Raw genomic sequence first — 20123 nt, forward strand, 5'->3', positions numbered from 1 at the left:
ACAAAAGATGTTCATCGAGTAATTGCAAATTCAATCATACATTTTCTGCGTGCAATTTATTTCTATATAATTTTCGTTTCTTTTATACTTGTTACTAAAATGTAATTCTTACTATATTAATTTCTTGATTTTATTTGAATTTTATTTAAAATGCCTTTTAAGTGAAAATTAAGTTCAATAATTAAAATAAAAAATTCCCTAAATTATATTACATTCATCTGTTGACTGAGTGTATATACGATGTGCATACTACATAAAAATAAATTTTTCACGATTAACCATTTTTTTTTTTTGGATTCATATTGTACAATTTACATTATCCTCATCATATCTACCTTCTTGTTCGATCGCTTAATCGCTCAGAACCAATTAAAAGCAAAAGCTTAAGTATTTAAATGCATTTACCCAAGTGTAAATTTGGATTGGAAATTGATAATTAAAACCATGTTATTTATTAACAAAAAAATACTAATTTACATAATATTTTTTAGATATTTTATATAAATTGAAAATGATGTAAAAAATTAGTAAAACTTCTTTATGTATAAAAAATGTATTATTAATAAATAAATCTTTATATGAAATAAACAATTTAATAATAAATTAGGAATTTACATATAATAATTTATAATATCGTATTTATAATAATTATAATATTTTTAGTATGTATGGAGAAACTATTTTGAATCGTATTTTCATTTTAGGTTATGTTTGCTTGTAAACATCGTGTATATACATAAGCACATATTCTGTCAGAAGGATAATATAAATAATATAGTTTAAAAAATATATCAATAAAACTCATATAAAAATGAACGACAGTAAACAAAATTCACATGATGAAGTTCCAGAAATCGTAAAAAATGCTGTATTGGTAAACAGTTCTCCCATTCCAGTTGAAACACCTATTGTGGAAGGTTGTGTAGCTTCATCAAAATATAAGAAAATCAAGCTTTAGAATATAGTCAGCAATTAAATATGACTAAAATATTAAATGATATTAATATATTCCAGGGTATGATTGGAACAAGGGAATTGACTATCATGCTTTATTTAAAACATATAAAAATTCTGGCTTTCAAGCAACAAACTTTGGTTTAGCAGTGAATGAAATTCAGCGAATGATAAATGCTAGAAACATTCCTCTTAAAGATGACCAAATTGATAGCTTGGAAGAAGATAAGTTTATTGAAAGAAAATCTTCATGCACAATATTCCTAGGATATACATCAAATATGGCTTCATGTGGGATTCGGGATACTATAAGGTTTCTTGTGCAACATAAAATGGTCTGTTAAAACATTTGGAAATCTTAATCCTGAATTCTATTGACAATTTAAATATACACTTGTGTTGTAGATTGACTGTATTGTAACTACAGCAGGCGGTGTAGAGGAAGATTTCATAAAATGCTTAGCACCAACATATATAGGAGATTTCCATTTAGAAGGAAGAAGTCTTAGGGAACGTGGTATTAATAGAATAGGAAATTTGTTAGTACCTAATAATAATTACTGTCTATTTGAAGATTGGGTTATGCCTATATTAGACACAATGTTGGCTGAACAGAAAGAAAGAGTATGATTTAAAAAAGAAGCCAAACATTTTCTTTTAGGAAATTAAGTTCTTGAATATACATGAATTTTTAGGGTACGATTTGGACACCATCTAAAGTAATAGCAAGACTTGGTGTAGAAATTAATAATGAAGATTCAATATATTATTGGGCTGCAAAAAATAATATTCCTGTGTTTAGTCCTGCTCTGACAGATGGCAGCCTTGGTGATATGATGTATTTCCATTCCTTTAGGAATCCAGGTCTAATTGTTGACATAGTATCAGGTTTGAACTTGTAAAATAAGGTTTGAAATTTTCGTGTAATATATATATATATATATATATATAATTTATTAAATAATATTATGTCGATTATTTTACAGATCTTAGACGGTTAAATACAATGGCTATGAAAGCAATAAATAGTGGCATGATCATCATAGGAGGTGGTGTTGTAAAACATCACATATGCAATGCAAATCTCATGGTAATAAGAGAAAATGTCAAATAGAAATGATTTTGATAATAAATTGATTTAAAATAATTTATATTTCAGAGAAATGGTGCTGACTATGCAGTATTTATAAATACATCTTCAGAATTTGATGGCAGTGATAGTGGTGCTCGTCCAGATGAAGCTGTTTCATGGGGTAAAATTCGAATGGATGCAAAACCAGTTAAAGTAAGAACATTCCTTATCATATTGAAATGTATTACTTAAATAATGAATTAATTTAACATTCACTAATATTTTAGATTTATGCAGAAGCATCTCTGGTATTCCCACTACTTGTTGGAGAAACTTTTGCTCAACAATATCACTCAACAAGAGAAAAAATTGTTTCAGATGTTTAAGAAAAACTTAGTAGAAACATTTAAACAAAAAATAAAAACATTTCTATCTTTCTTTTTATACATATACATGCGTATGTATACAAATAATACTTGAAAATGTTTTTCTGACTTTTCTAATTATTTTTTTACTTTGGTTTTCTTGGAAACCAAATTGATTAACGTAAAAAGAGGAGAGTGAACTAGGGGAGAGAGCGTGATCTTAGAGTGTGTTCAGAGGAATTGTGTGAACAACGTGCAACTAAGAACGTGTAAATAACTTGGCTCGTGTACAATTATTATTTCTATTTACTAAGTACATTTATAGTTTTTCTTACCTTTACACCGTTACGCTTGATTATTTATGCGCATATCACAATGCCTATTCGGCTAAATATATAGATTAATCGCTAAGTAAACGGTAGATACTTATATAAAACAACTCTTATATAAAATGTCTTCTTACTAAAGGAACGATCGGAGAGAAGAAAACGTTTTATCGGCGACGCGATATAATCGGCCACGTGCGAGAAAATTAAATATTCAGTTTAAAATAAATTGCGTTTCACATTGACTTTTATTATTCGTTTATTAAGTTTATTAAGTTTATTAAATAAAATTTATTAATTCCTTCAACAATACAATCATGATGGTAACCAACTAGCTCATTATTTGTTATACAATTTATAATTGTATTATGTAAAATGTTGCAATTAATAACTGTATATCAAATAATATCGATTGCCCAGGTCTTACCACATAGAGATTGCTGCGAATGGAGACCTTCTCTATATATCCTGCTTTTACGCAAAAATTTACTAATTTTGTATAAACAAATTTTAATAAATTCTCCTTTTGATGTGTTCAACTCTTTGACCGTTGCGTAAAAAAAAAACGTTAAAAATAAATTGAAAGTGTACGATATGTTACATTATTAAAAAACAGTAATATTAGAAAAATGTACATTATTAACAAGTAAACACCAGTGTTTCCGTTAATGAACACTATGATAATTAAGAGGGATTGTGACGAGATGTTTAGTGCAACCATATGAGTAGTTGGTATCAGATGAATCAGGGGCAGGAACCTGCTTTCACAGATCAGTGAAAAAAGATTGGGCATAATATAAGCGCAACACTACTTCGAGAAACGCGATCATTCATTGCGCAATTCTACCTGGAGAACTAATTAAAACACTCGCGATGGAAGACTATTCTTATTCTTAAAACAAATTTCATAAAAATAATTATCTATATATGAGCAAAAAGCTACTTCAAATACTGTGATACTATAAATTACTCTCAAAAATATTCTAACAATTTATAATCAAAATTGTTGAAAACAATCACGGTTTCATAATTCGCAACACTAAAGCAAACACAATTATCGTTTTCTGGCAACTCTAATTCAAACCGTAATCAGTTTCTTCTATAACTCTAATTCAGGCCATAATTAATCTCTTGTAACATTAATAAGAAAAGCCGTGATTTGTCCTATGTAGTAGTGGGACGACATGGGCCAACTACAATTACAAATACTAAAAGTGAGCATAGTGACCAAATAGTAGTGAAAATGACTTTCTATATTCTGGACTTTGGATGATCCAGACGATAGAAAGCCATTAATAGTTGCTCCCTTCCGCAATCTTCCGGGCCTCTTTACCTCGTAATCTCTTTTTTCTTTGGGCGCAATGCCCGCTATATCTTAAATCTAGGCTCAAGTCTTCTAATAGTAAAATAAAAAATAATTTATTAAGGTGAAATAAAAAAGTAAATCGTAAAAGCTGATTCAAGTGTACACGATCGATCAACGATCATAGTGATCACTGTCTATCCGCATGTGCATGCTTAAGCAACACATAAACGTTCGTTTCGAAACCTACTCACGATCAGAACCGCGAAATTCGAAATTTTTTTTAATATAATTAGAAATCTATCCTGAAGTAATAATAAATAAAATAGACAAGGAAGTGTCACTACTCGCTGGTATAACGAATACCTGCGGTCACTGTGCTCGTGAAAAGTTGTACATAATATAAGCAGTCACCCATGTCGATTCGGACCTTTAGTTCTACGACATGATTGAGTGACTAGAGGAACAAAAATACATGCGACTTACGATTAGATGCGAAGAACGCCGTTATCAATATTATCGTGGCCTACAGAAAGTTATCGTGAAGCCACCATTACATAGGAATCACCGAACTTCATGGAAGAAGTGAAGGCTGGAAGAAATCTGAAACAAAGCATAGAATATTATAGTTTATTCTCAGAGTTAATTATTTGCAAAGTTTGAAATGATGAAACATTTATCTTTATTTTAATGACAATATCCAATTCAATTCGAATTCAATTCAATTATTCACGAAAATGGAACAAAATGTAAAAGTTATTTCAATTTCTTAATTAAGTGAAACAAAATCTACAGGATACACAACAAATTGATATTAAACAATTCGTTTAATTTCTTTAAAATAAAAAGTAATCTAGTATATTCGAAATAAAAAAAGATAATTTATAATCTTGTCTATTTTCATCTTAGTATTTTTAATAAACTGTAATATTATTTTGTTATATTACGTGTTTATTATGTTAAAAAAATTTCTCTCGCGATCAACCAATAATCTGTATAAAAAATCAAAACTTTTAAATAAATGTTTAAAAGAAACAAATTATATACGAATGAACCATGATCAAGGTTAAATGTCGTTTTGAAAACTCATAACACGACCTTCCAATAAATGTAACAATCAAAGAGATGACTGAAGAAAAAGAGATAATTTAGTTACAAATTATAATAATATCGGCAAAATTATTGAATAAAAACGTACGTTAATTAAGTAAAATTAACAGTAGCCAACAGTAGCAACGAAGTTAATGTAATTAATAATGGCCACCCGAAATGATACATCTTAAAATTTACGATTTTCCAGAATCAAATAACTCTCCGCGTAACAGGGACGCATCTCGGACTAATTTTATGGGATGAGGTACAAGCTTACACGAATAGGATTCAATTGATTTTCTGGAGAATCGAAATGTTTTACGAAAATATTTCTCAACAATGAGCATTTCAAACATCGTATACATTTATATACGAATATTTAAATACATATGATATGACTATGCGCTAATTTAATTTAATCAACTAGAATTAATCAAATTCAATACAATTTGTAAAGATCGCCAAAGTATTTGCACATTCAATTACCTATTTACTATATTAAGCCACTCATTATTTTATATTTAAGATGGCTGTCCATATCGTATACTAATTTTGATTAAATATATGTTTACAGTAAATATTTTTTAATTTCTATATACATTTTCAGATTGGTTCCAAATTTAACAAATATAATCGCGATATTTATGTATCATTATGGTGTTAATGCAAAATACTTTATACAATTGTACATAGTATACACATAAAAGTTTTCTATGATAACTGTCGAAATATTTTTGCGAAAGTATATTCACCCTTAACCAATTTCAGTGATTATATGTAATAACTGTTTAAAAGAACGTTCAGATCGTAGACGAATTCGATAATGCAAAAGCAAATCTAAGAATGCAATCTACTGATTACCTAATAACTTCTGGATGAATTGTTCATGTTTCTTCTTGCAATGTTTCCCGCTTAAAACTGACGCTTTTGTGTTACATTCTAATATGATAGATCGACTATAGGAAATTATATCGATTATGATTGAATACTGCGATATTTAATTCCATATTTCACCGTTTCATTGGCGCTGTAATCTTTATTTAAGTTAAGATTATTGTGCGCATATTTCATACGAAGGTACATTGTTTAATTTATAACAGAAAATAATACTTTCTCTAATCCTCCTTGTCTATTAAATAATACAGCTGATTTAGCAAAGCGCCTGTAAGTCTTTTTTTATAGTTTGGCCTAAATAAGTCAAATAAACGTACTTTAATTTTAAGTCTAAGTTTCATTAATTTAATGAATTTAACTTATTTAATTTGGTAGTGCATAATGAAGTAATGCTTCTTCATACTTGAATGAGTTTAGTCCTCAAAATAATTTTCATTATTCAACAAAATTCTTGTAGGTATTGTCATTGACAAATACAGGATCTCATCTGTAGTTTATAAAACTCAAACAATTACCATTACTATGCCGCATCAATAATATCGCATGTAACATGAGAATAATAAGAATGATCAAAATGTAATACACGAAAAAGTATTAAGTATCAAGTCTATTCTATATTTAGTCAATGGTATATCCTTGCTATTTGATGATGGTAAAACAGTTTCAATTTATATTAGTTTCAAATGATGCACACAGTAGGTGCTGCCCCTATGCAGTAGAATATTTAAACAGAAATGTTAACCGTTGGTTCACCGCTTTTCAAATGTTCCAGTGAGCGCATATCGATTCCAGCACGAGAAAGTTAACCATCGGCTTTGTACGAGCTATTTGTCAGTTAGGTCTTGTTCGTTTGAAATAATCTGTTACAATTAATAGATAACATGGACTCTGCTATTGTTCATCTCGAACAAAGTGTAAGTGCTGTTTTTTATTATTTTTTACTTGTTCATTCTGATTGTCATTTGAAATTTTTCGTAAATACTGGACTTGATCAAATAAATGTCAAATATTAAGTATTATTTTTTTACGTATAATAAGTTAGTATTTTATGAATTGGTTGATGTTATAGGTACAAGAAGCTGATGGAAAGCTAGACATGATCGCATGGAAAATTGATGCTTTCGAAAAAGAATTTGAAGATCCAGAAAGCGAGGTATGTTTTGTTTAAAACACTGTTCAAAATATATGTTTCTCTGTCAGTTGTTTGTTAGATTCGATTCATTTAAAAATCAGTAGCTAGTGCAAAAAATTACATTTTTCGTTCGAATATCAATTGTTTAACTGATAGACAATGATTTGGTTAGAAAAAATTATAATTCACCTTATTTGCTTGGCGGTTACTAAATTTGACATTTAAATTGCTTTTTTTATTTTTGTCCTTTTTTTATGCTTCTAACAGATCTCTGTGCTTCGTCTATTACGGTCTGTTCATCAAGTTACAAAAGATTATCAGAATCTTCGGCAAGAAATATTGGAAGTTCAGCAGTTACAAAAGCAACTTTCAGATTCCCTTAAAGCACAATTGTCTCAGGTACATGGACATTTTAATTTATTGCGCAATAAAATAGTAGGACAAAATAAAAATCCACAGTTAAAATAAAATTAGAATATTAGTTATTTTTTCAATTATTTCCTGAGTTATATTTAATTTAATTTATAAATTCCTTTAAATCACAAATTTGTTGTAGGTACTATAGTGATATTAGTAGAATGTATTATAAAAGTACTATGATGCATACTATGTTGTTTTAGAAAATTCAATATCCAGTATTCTTATTAGTATCAACAAAATAATATTCAGAAGAAAAACAATAGGCAAACAAAGATTTTGTCTTTGTTCTAATTTACTAATTAATAAAATCATCAGCTTCTATGACCTTAAATTTCAAATGTTTTCCAATTAATTTATAACATGTATTTATTACAAGGCACTTCTAGTAAATATAATCATTTAATCTATATTATGGTGCAGTAATAGTTATAAGAAATTATATGTTGGACAATGATACAGTTTAATAACATCAAAATAATTTAATTGCAATTTTTACAAAGGCAGTTATTACAACAACATCTTCCAATAAAAATTTGTGTCTTGCCATAAACATTTGAGAAGATTTGAGAAAGACTAAGTTGTAAAGTATATTGAAATGATCTTTTAAATGTTTTGATATATTTGTACATAATAGCTAATGCATATTAGTTATATGAATTACATACCTATGTGATTGATTCATCATTATTATAATAATTTATTTTTTGACCTTATTACTTACTTCATAAATAGTATGGGATCAACAGATATTGTCGACAAATAATTTATTTAACTTCCTATGTAAGTGAGTTATTGGGGGCCAATTTATATGCTTGTATATCCATGGAAAACAATGGAACAAATAAGATTTGAAAATATTTTCCTTTTTAGACAAATATGAAATGGATCAATTTTTAATTATATAATTACATTTATGACACATTTATATTAAATGTACATAATAAATTATAGTTTTAATTATATTTTGCAAAATTTATTAAAGAACAAGTTTAAGTTATGAAATAATTTAAGTTATTATGATATTTGAAAAGTTTTTAAATAATGAAAATCAAAATTTAAAAAATATTTTATAACTTAACATCTATATAGAATTCATGATTATAGTGCCAAATTCTATTTATATCAATTAGGATGTAGAACTGTGAATATACATCTATAATACTTATATACTGAGTGACAGCATGATAATATCTATGTTTAAAAGTAACTATATTCAGTTATATTTTATTATTATATTCTTTCAAAAATCTATATGATACTCTCATTAAATCTTTTGTAAGTGATTAAGAATTTTACTTCTTTGTATTTGTTATATAATCAAATTGTATAAATTAATCAATACGTTTTCATACAAAAAGAAAAAGAGCAAGTAAATTTCTAATAATATTTAATTATGCAAAATTATACTTTTTGCATTGTGAACAACGTATAACTATCATATATTTACTACAATCACCTTGTATGTAGTTTAAGTATTTCCTGCAACAACAGTTAAATTATTCTTACATTCAAAATATATACAACTGAAAAGTTTACTCTTTATAATCAGTAAGTAATTTCATTATTTAAAGGAATGACTTATGTATACATAAGTGACACTTGTTATGGTTTTATAAATTTCTGTTTTTAATAAATAAGTTTTATTGTATATATATGTATGTGTATAGAGTAGGAAAAGTGGCAAGCATATTTTATGACACAAGGAATAAAGAGAGAAATGTGCAAAGCCAGTTGCATATATTAAAGTATGAAAAATGAAATTGCCTTAAGACACAGATGTGCATTCAATGAACTACGTGAACTGTGTTGGACTTACACTTTACTATGATGTATGTAAATCAAAAAGTCTGTTATTTAGTAATGTATAAGCACAACAAGCACACTTTTATACATCTTGATTGGTCAATTACGTGCATTTCAAGAAAATGTTTTAGTCTTCTTCATAATATTTTTTGTCCAAGTTAATTATAAATTTAGTTTGCAGTTATAAGTCTTAATGTAATTAATATATGTCACATTATATTTTTATCTTACTGTTAATTGCTCTTCATTTTCTTCCTTTTTCATGTTTTAAAAAGCAGATAAGAACAAGAAAATCTGTGAGCGTTCACGTGGCATTTTCTTGAATGGAGTAACTGAGTTTCATGATCATAAAATTGCTAGCTTTTCACATAAAAAGCGGTTTTCTTCAAATTTAAAGCAAGTCGATTACCTATTAAATGTAATCACTCTTTATGAGAAACTCCTCTAAGTCAATACCAATGATTCAGAAAGAAAAAAGATATTTGTGATACTCAGTGACTCGCACGTTTATCAGAGTTCATTTATATTTCAGTTAATCAATCGTGTATCTAGTTTCAATTGCTCTACAGGCAACGTATTAACTGAAAATATAAATCAACTTCTAGATTGACCTCTAGCCTTTATCTAAGCAATTAGATCTGGTCTATATCGGAAGTATATCGATGCATACACGTACACGTACATGTTCGGTAGTGATATCAGTCACAGTCACGTGTTATATTTTTATTGTTGTAGCACGCGTAATAAAAATGAAATTATAACTCTTTTCATAAGTCACAATGGTGCATTATATCGATCGTGAATTTTTAATATTACCTTCGTTTCGATACTACGATGAACATCGTTTAATGTACATCGTTCAAAATCTCAATGATCGCGATTTCAATTTCGCCGCGAAGGCGCGAAACTAACTTCCGAATTAATAATTTCATTTTTTGACAAATAAGCGAATTTCTTTATATTTGCACGCTACAAAGACGCAATACGAAAGGTAAATCTTTTGATATTTTAATGCTGCAGAGATATAGAATGGGACAAAATTGAGTTTAAATATTGTTTGTGAGAAATACGTTTTTACAAAATTAATTACAAAACAATCGTGAAATGTTAATTCTTGAAAACGCGTGACTTTGATTGTTTGATCGATAGTTTAATACTCGTTAAAATTGTTTTTTAGAATAGATGTAGAAAGTAAGTGAAGAGAAAAATGGTCTGGAACACATTCGAAACGTGCCAAAAATACTTTGGTCAATTAGCATTAAATAAATATAATATATATGTATATATATATCGTTTCATTTCAGTGTAATTGAACGCAGATTTCAGAACATCTGCTTTTCTGTATGTATAGTCTACATATCACATTTTCACGATTTTCGACGATCTATTTCACCTTTTTACTCGTGATATTTCTAAAAGGAAAGGAACGTTCATTAGTTCTTTATTTAAAATCGACACGACTAATCGTAACTGTGCAAGAGAAACAAAAAAAAAAAAAAAAGAAAAAAAATAGTAGGGAGGAAAATAAAAAAGAATATTATAATTATGTAAAGTGACTTGGTTAAAAACGTAGCAAATTTTTATCACTTGTTCGTTTTTTCAAATTATTAAAGGAAGTTTTGTTTCTCTTTTGTGAAATGTTAAAAGAATTATTTATATTTAAGTATTTCATATACTCCCGACAAAAAAATAGTCGAATGCTATTTTCGAATAATAAATTGGAATTTGTAGTTTGTACAGCCGTGAATAACTAAATATATAGAATGCGGTAGAATGGGCTACGTTTTTAATTAAAAGCCTTGCATATGTGTTTCTACAAACGTTACAAATGAAACTTTAATGCATGTTGCACGCTTAGACACAATATGAATATGGTTAATCGATCATTATTAAATAAAACTTCTTTATTGTTCATTCATGGAATACGCGTTCATGTGGTTCGTAAAATTGTATAATTTCGATTCCAGTCTGTATTCGTTAATAATCAAATAAGTCACATTTATCTGATTAATATGGATAACTATATTAATTATAATGATTAGTTATAATAATTATATCTCAGTAGTTATATTAATGGAAATGGTATGCAATAAAATATTAATGCAATATTTTTGGTAATTTTTATCAATTAGCGTTATTTGTTGAAGTTTCTCATCCAATTTTAGAGTAAGAGTATTTCATTTTTAATAAATAAGAGCAATATGTTAGAAGCTCTACAAAAGTATTTGTTTTAATTTTTCAGACTGGAATTAAATAGCACATAGTCCGAACCGAGCGTTGAAATTTATCAGTCGTTTACCATTGTATTATACACGATTGCTCAAACATTTCGATGTATGTTATACAAAATTAAATAACACGACAAAAATTGTATCTTTTTAGATATTTATCACGCTATTATCTAATAAATTGTTAACTCCATAGCAAATCATTAATGAGAACTTTTTTCTATGGTCCTGTTTAAAATCTTTGTTTCTTTATGATGTGAGATAGTAGAAAAATATGATTAATATTTAATAACTTTATTTAAATAGTATAATGTAGTTAGTTAAAGTATAAAATAAAGTTGAGCCCTAGAAATGTTAATTTTTTGGTTGGAATTCCATTTTAGCATAATTATTAAGAAATGAAGAAATTCTCGGAAAGAATACGTGTCTATGAGGTGTCCGGTCTTGAATGGCTAAACCATGAATCATGCATTTAAAACAGTTATCTATATGTTACTTTGCAAATTCCATTATCAGCGTTTACCTTTTAAGTAATAATTTGACGAACTTTCCTTTCCGTTTTTAATTCGATTTTTATCGGTTTAAAACTAAATTTGGTTTCATGTCAAAGTTAGCCAAAATTAGCATCTCTTTAATCTCCAGTAACGTTTTTATTGACTTTTTGAATCCTTAATAACATTATTTAGTAATGACAGAAAAACAGTGTAATATAGGTATTACAAGATAATTTTACAAATAGTATTTTTTCTTACAGGATTAAAAATTGTACACCATCTACGATTTATATATTTCAAAAATTAATAAAGAAGAAATACATTATCAACCTTTTAATATATCTTTAAAGTGAATTTTTCTCAATAACAATTTCGTCAGAATTTCAAAAACTACAATATAATATAATACGAAATGCAATATTTTTCTTCTTTTTGTCAAAAGAGGAAAACCAAGGCTGCTCAGTATAGTCCAAAAAACGTTTCAAATGTTTGGTACGAGGTCAGCTGAACCGTGAAACAGCCTAATCAATTACTCATTTCCTCCTACCATGAGCCAGAGTACAGTGGCCTTAGAGGCCCTTTGATTAGCGGCCGACCGTCGCGTAGAACGACCAGGCCATTTCCTTGATGAAAAATTCTTGTCCGTGTAACCGCCCGTTATTTATTTACCAAAAGGTCCGATATCGCGAGTTGATATTATTTGAACGATACGAAACGCGCGATTTTTCTCGTGATACCTGGATGCGTACGATTTTGTAGGTCACACGAGTACACCAAAGGGATTCGCGACTGGAAATGAGGTGACTACGTGCTGAAGATTCCTCGACGAATTAAAACTCGGGTTTTTAATTAGAGTAAAATGATTTTTTTGTATCTTGTGGCCTCTGTTCATCGTATTACGAAGCTTACGGTGATGTTTAACTCTGATGAAGGGTAATACATACATATAATATATAATTATATATTATAGAGATACATACATTTAAAGAGTGATTTTATAACTTTATAATTCGAGGTGTTCGTTGAGACTTAGTTTGAACTGGTATTTATTTTCTCTTTAATGTGAAATTCCATATCAGGTGATAGGAGATTTAGGGAGACTATAATATCAGTCTCTAGATTTCAGGCTTCAGGAAATCTTTTTAGTAAACCTGTATAGGATTAATCTTTGGAATTGGATTTTCTGTGGCATTGAAATTTTAGAGAAGAGATTTGTGGGAAAAGCATTAAAGTGAAAATAAATGCTTCTGTAATTTAGATTAAACTTTAGAGGAGAGTTACGTGAGAAATATTAAAATGAAAATAATTGCTTCTGAAATTAATAAATTATAAAAGTGATCGTATTTAAGACTGTAATTAAGAAATTGAATAAAAGTATTTGCTGCAAGTATTTATTTAAAAATTAAGACGTGCCGTCTCAACGCTTCTCTTTTAAAATCAAATATTTTATAATAATCGATATTAAATTATTTTCAAAGGTCTTAATATTTTAATATATATATACATACGTATATATGCATATATGCGTTGCTTGCTACAGCCGTTTCTTTAGAGCTTTTATTGCGAAGAGTTTTGCACGAAATGCCTTTGAAGAGGTTTCCTCGGGACGAAAGGGAGGCTAGAACATGCAGAGGAAGAAGTATGTAATGCAGTCGTCTACAGTATCTGGTTAAAATCTCTGCGATTTTATAAACTGCAGTTTAAAAAAAAGAAAATATGTTTGCTGCATCCGCAGTTGATTGCTTTTCGTTCGTATAAACTCCTCATTGCTATAAAATTCGAAAAATCATGCTACTATTTCGCTTGTCTGTTTGTTTGTACGCGCATAAAAATACATGTTTGCATAAAAAAAATATGTACAGGTTCTCGTTGATATATATTTTGTATAATACTTTTTTTAAATAAAAAATATATTTCACCAAGAGTTTATTAAAAATTTGTAGCAGATCTAAATTGTATGGCGACTCTACAATCATTGAAAAGCGGTTGGGAACACAAAACTGAGTTACGGATAAAAATACGTCCAAAAATAAGTTACACGGTTTGAACAGACTAGAGAATAAAGCTCAGATCCAATACAATAAAATGTACAAAGAAAAAAAAAACGGGTCAGTCAAAAACAAAACTTGATAAAAATGCGAATGAGAATTGAATATCATGTTGTGATACTTGAAAATAGTACAAATATTTTATAAAATAAATGTTTAAAATAAATTTTGTCGATTGTGCCTACTGTATTCTAAGAGAACAACGACATTTATTAAAAAATGTGCTGGAAACATATGTACTAAATAAGGATATCTCCTAAATTCCTTTTAAATTTCCTTAAATAAACCCAAATAACAAGAAACAATTGATTACTGGGAAAGTTAATCAGCTTGGTGGCATGAGAGGTTTAAAAAATTCCAATTGCATATTTTTAAATTTTAAATAATTCTAGAATTCTGTGGCTCGCACGACCGATTCAATTAGCATCTTCAATTGCAATTAGCATTTCAATTAATTAAAGGAACATAGAAGATTAATTAAGACAACATAAACGATTATAAAATACCGGAAATAAGTAAAAATACCTTAAGGATATTTATATAGACATGAATACTTTTTATCTCTCAGAGCTTGCTGCATAATAGATATATAATGCTAAATTCAATGTATTATTTCAATGTATTCAATGTATTGATTTTTAGATAAATTGTTTCAAACCTTAATCTACCACTACAATTTATTTTGAATAATTAATTCAAGTAATTTACACGAGCGAGACGTTAAAGAATTGGATGAAAGTTATTACCATCAGATTTACTAACAAATTATATACAAGTTTGTTTCTGCTTCTCGTCTTTAGGAAAATCTCCTGTACTGTACATTTCATATAATATAACAAATAATTTTCATAATCCGAAGATTTATACCATTTAGATCGGGAAATGAATCGGAGTTGTGAAGGTAATTCTAAGGCCGAATTAAATTAAAATTAAATCTGCTTCGAGAATCTGTTTCTCCTTCACCTTTTAGAAGACTCCTTGGGTTCTAATAAAGAATTCTTATTTCTGTTTTGAGATTGAAGTCCATGTTCTTAATCTTGGGTAGAAAATAGATAACTATGTTCCTTGATTATTCGTTGCTTTTTGTCCTTGATCTTCGATGTTGATCCCAAGTCAGGTTTTTCCAGACGTTTAATAATCCGATTTGCATATTCGACTTTCTAGAGTATGTTCGTACTTTCTATATCGGTATACCGATATCGACCTCATTACTGCCGCGATTTGACTACTGTGACAAATTTATACTGCTTCGCCTAAATCTGTTTCGACTTATGAATCGATCTTGCTCGTTTCCTTATTCGTCTCTGGAACGTTAATCTACAATGAAAGGATAAAACAAGAACATTTTGGAGCGATCAGTAATGCAATTCTCAAACCCAGTACATACATAATCAATCAAAAGTGAAAAGATTTCCGATAGAAACCTTCGCGAAAAGCAGATGCTTGTTTATACAATATATACTAGCACATTTTGAGGCTTTAGTTGTGAGCTTTCCTGCTCTACTGCTCACTTTGCCGATAAGTGTTTCTAACATCAAGTTCAATCATAGAGCAGCAACTATGAACATGATTTAAACTATATCGTGTTTGCTTTTGACTTGATTTTATTTGAATCAGAGAAATTATTTTAATCACAAATACATTAATAAAAGTTTAATTTAAAAGAAGTCGAAATAAATAATGTTTCACAGACGATTTAATTCAGATTACACTCCTCAGCCATCGAACATCGCGTCAAATTTTTTGTCAAAGAGAACACTACAGCCTCTTGCGAGGAATTGCCTCCAATGGTGGAGATGACGAGTAATAACGATCGAGTACTTAACGAAGACTTCGTTCGTTCTCTCATTCAAGACTTTATTCATTCGCGCGTCTTTCGAGTGGTTGATCGTGTGAAATATAGTTCAAACGAGGAAGATGAGTCGAATATACAGTTTATCTTTCGCTTTTAAAAGATATGCAAATCTCTTTTCGTAATACATATTTTCTTCGATTTGAACGAGTAATCTTGGTCGAGACGAGAGGTGGTTCTTTCTCCCCAGGTTACTTAGTTGTCGTTTAAAACTAACTTTGGTCATGTGGTTAATGATCGTATCGCCATTAGAAGCTAAACTGCTTAAGCACGCATAGGACGATCTTGGAGTTTCGGATAATCCGTAAGTGATTTTCTCCCTGCGGAGCAAGTTAAACCAACCGTAACGAAGACGTGTTAATCTTCTAACATGTATCTAATGTCTAAATCCACTTACTTTTCTATCGTTCGAGGTTTAAACTGTGCAGCCTGTACGGTAATTCTCTGTGAGAATTTACGTATATACAGTGAAAAATTTGATTGTTCTTTTGTACGTAGAAAAGATCGTTTAAGTGTTTATGCCTCGTAAAAAAACACGTTTAGGTATGAGATTCCCATACGTTTATACTGGAAAGAACACGTTCGTTTTTCATCTTTCTCTGTCTCTAAGTTTTCAACTTCTACATTTCCATTCGGCTTCTGTTCGAAGATAAATTATGCACATACATGAATTTTAAAGGAATTTTAAACTTTGTTACTGTTTTGTAAGTAAATTTTCGTTCTAATACTTTCTAGGAAACAAATTGCCTGCTCTTTTGATTTGTTACTCTCCAACCATAAAGAAGTATAACTTTCTTAAATACTTGTCGTGTTTTTTATGCTGAATAGGATAAAGAGCAATGATAATTTGAGTTTACTCGGAACTACAGAGCTAAGTTTATACGAAAGATGATGTAATATATATAGCATACATAAACAATTTAATATTTTCATAAAATTAATAAAATACTTATTTTCTTATTTTCTTCTTTGTTATTTTTTTTTTATCTATAATGTATTTCGCGCATAAATTATTTAGTTAAAAAACACCTGAATACAATTTTATATGCATTTTAAATTGAAACGAAGACATTTCCTCTCTTCCTTATTAGATTTTCAATTTTCTTATATAAGTGTCTGTCCCTGTCTGTCTCTTTTTGTCTTCAAAAGAGTGCAGGTAAATAAGATGACAACAGTTACCTCACTATGAAAATTCTTGAACGACGACGCGCTTGATGTGATTATAATGTGGCAATCGTTGTTCCTTGAGTATACAAATACATACAGATATGTGACTGGAAATATTATTCGATTTCTAATATCAGTGACCATGATGTTGCTAATTCGAGCAGACTCAAGTAGCAGTGCATGAATATTTATTAAAAAAGAGAACGGTGTATTTTCCTGTTTTATATCTGACAATGAGTTATATCGTTGATAGAATATAAATATGTATTTTAAAAAATATGTTCCTCGCAAAGATTAATATTCGGTTGGTAAATGTTTGCCGCGTAAATGAAATTTCTTACAGAGGAAAATAGTCTAATTGCAATTACGTTATCCTATCATCTGGTTTTCTGTTATATTCTTATTTTTATTATATCTTATTTTTCTGTTATATTTTATAAAATTGTGATAATTCGACTCACCATTTCCAATTTAAACTGATAAAATGGTTTCCCAAAGCATTATAAATAAATACATGAAGCATAAAATGATCATTTCTCGCGATTGAACACGTTCATCGTGTATTCGTTCGCTCAGCTGAATTCTTGACACAAAAAGGCGAGAGGGAAAGCAATTTCCTTTCGACTGTGTCACGCGATGCAAAAGAGGGAGGATTCTTCTTCCGAAATTATACTCTTTGTAGTCGTCTTTTCTCGAGCAATCTTTTATCGTCGAAAGCTGGAACATTTCCAGCAATATACGTTCATCCTGAAGATCCTATTGGAAACATTAATATTTAATCAACGGTATTAACTCCTTCTGTGAAAGGAGCTGAGCTATTTCTAGCAATAAACGTTCGTTGCGAAGGTTCTTTCAGCGGTATTAATATTTAAGTCACAGTATATCGAAAGAAACTCTTTTGTTCTATAAATATTTATCTCATAAAAGATTATTGTCTTTTTATACGTATATAGGATAAAACTCTTTGATTGAATTTTCATTATATTATTACCTGAATGTTCTAATTTTAATCAAATTATACACAAATGAAATGGATGAAGATGAATTGAAGATTTTTTGATTTTTCATCACCTTACCCTACCATAAATTGGTTAATTAATGGCACCATATATAATAATTTTAATAATAGTAATTAAAAAGAAATGAATTTTAAAAACTGTATTAAGCAGAATAAAAAAAGTTTTATTGTTATCTACCGAATTATGAGTACTTATTTATCAATTATCATATAAGTTCTGATCTATGAAATAAAGACAGAAAAAATATGGGGTAAGTGTCATCTTTTAATACAACTTTGTATTATTATCGCGATATTGGGTCAAATCAATATAGGTAATCCCAGTTTTCCGGTACAACGCGTTTGCAGAGTTAATGGTCTCTCCGAATTCTATCTACAGGGGCTTAAGAGTTTCGCACTTTCTCGTTCTTTAAAAATCCTCTAATTGGTTCTTAAGCATTTGCGTGTAAAAGCAAGCGATCAGCATATTATCTACGTACTTTAATAATTTTACTACTTAATTCAATTTATTCGAGATTCATCTCGCGTGGAAATTAAATTTAAACTAGTAAATTAAATACATTTCTAAAACTTTTCTTGAAGATGTAGTCTTTCGAATATTATATTTGTTACATTTATGAAACTCAACTTTCACGTTTAATTATATCTATTTATTGAATTTCGTGTATTATTCGATCGTATTATCGAATATCGTGCTTGAATACTTTTAGCCTCTTAACTCTTCTATGATAAAATTTCATCTTTTTAAAAACTAAGATTATAATAAAATTATGCGTATTTTAAAAGAATCGGCGGTGGATTTGTCTCGAGTTTCGACAGTTTGGCTTTAAGTTGACCCGGGAACGGCAGGAACGAAACGCAAGAGCGATGCACGAAGCCGCAGAAAGCAGGGTTCCCGGTGAGAAATCGATCGGACGGTCTTTGCCTTGAGGGTGTTGGCCGAGTGCGGCGTTTATGGCTACGTGGATGCACCGTCACCGTCACCGTCACGGCGAACCTCCTGAACCGGTCATCCGGTTGAATCATTCCGTCTGGTTAAAAGGAAAAGCGTGCAGCCACATTGCCACGCCGATGCTCGACGAAAGTAAAAATGGTCTCGACACGACGATGGGCTTTTATCTGCTAGAAGCGATGTCTCGAGAATTTTTATCGGAGCCTCAAAAGTTGATAGCTGTTTTTTAACGTTGATTGTCACGTTGAATTTTACTCAGTTTTTTCGAACGATTAAAATAATATAAATTTTTTGGACCAACAAATTTTTAATAACGTGAACGAATTGGATGAAGCGCGAGTTGGAAAAGAGTGCGCAAATACGATATAATATTTTGTAAAAATTGGATGTTGCTACATGGTACATTTCAATCTATTGCGGCTAATAATAAAATTAGCATGACGGTTAAATTAAATGAGATGTTAAAGTAAATTTATAAATAACGACAAACAAAAGAGAATTTTAAAATTCATATTCGTGTATAATAACTACACTACGTTAATAGTAACTCTGTACTAAATTTTTTTTACCATATGGATAACAGTTACTTATTATACAGTCCTGGAGGTATAAATTACATCTGTTCATAGTTGAATTGTTTTTGTCAAATGTAATTCCGTTTCCTAAAATTCTGATGTTCTTTATACCTCATCCTTTAAACTTTCTTTTGTGTTCCACTGTAGTAATTTGTGCAAAAAATATGCCCGTAAATTGACCAAGTTTAATAATTATTTTATTAGATTTCCCGGCTGTTTTCATTATTCTTGATTTTTGTTACAACTGAAAAACATTATTATTGAATTTTTGTTGAATATTAAAATCTTTTTGACGCGTTACTTTTATCAGCACTCTGACATAAATTGTTCATTAATTTTCTATCTAAAACGATTAATCGATGGCTGAGATAAATAATCGTAGCTTAATGTAACATCCTCAATACCATTTTCTGCGCAAATAATTCAGG

General features: G+C 29.3%; 2 protein-coding genes and 1 long non-coding RNA gene across 4 annotated transcripts in view; 2 read left to right on the forward strand and 1 right to left on the reverse strand.

Annotated features, from left to right (window-relative positions):
• The window catches only part of LOC132907296 (uncharacterized), a 61673-nt gene extending 55541 nt beyond the window's left edge, over positions 1-6132 (reverse strand). Inside the window, exons 1-2 of the long non-coding RNA XR_009658141.1 lie at positions 5974-6132; positions 4507-4623 (exon numbers count right to left, since the gene is read on the reverse strand). This is a non-coding gene — a long non-coding RNA (uncharacterized LOC132907296). The remainder of the gene's footprint in view (positions 1-4506; positions 4624-5973) is intronic.
• On the forward strand, positions 34-3256 carry LOC132907239 (probable deoxyhypusine synthase). Of its 2 annotated transcripts, XM_060960136.1 has the most exons (8): positions 34-553; positions 705-917; positions 1015-1289; positions 1360-1578; positions 1650-1842; positions 1941-2044; positions 2114-2239; positions 2314-3256. In XM_060960136.1, exons 2-8 carry the CDS (start codon positions 812-814, stop codon positions 2410-2412), a joined length of 1122 nt encoding a protein of 373 aa, XP_060816119.1. In that variant the 5' UTR covers positions 34-553; positions 705-811; the 3' UTR covers positions 2413-3256. The 2 variants fall into 2 exon arrangements, with proteins under 2 accessions (XP_060816119.1, XP_060816129.1); XM_060960146.1 differs by lacking the exon at positions 34-553 and having other exon boundaries at positions 637-917.
• A 646-nt stretch (positions 6133-6778) lies between the features above and the next one.
• Positions 6779-11792, forward strand: LOC132907284 (uncharacterized). Its single transcript, XM_060960220.1, has 3 exons — positions 6779-6920; positions 7076-7159; positions 7406-11792. The coding sequence occupies exons 1-3, from the start codon at positions 6888-6890 to the stop codon at positions 7604-7606; spliced, it is 318 nt and encodes a 105-aa protein (XP_060816203.1). The 5' UTR covers positions 6779-6887; the 3' UTR covers positions 7607-11792.
• Positions 11793-20123: the final 8331 nt, after the last annotated feature.

The sequence above is a fragment of the Bombus pascuorum genome, chromosome 1 (genome assembly GCF_905332965.1).
Source record: "Bombus pascuorum chromosome 1, iyBomPasc1.1, whole genome shotgun sequence".
Taxonomy (NCBI): domain Eukaryota; kingdom Metazoa; phylum Arthropoda; class Insecta; order Hymenoptera; family Apidae; genus Bombus; species Bombus pascuorum.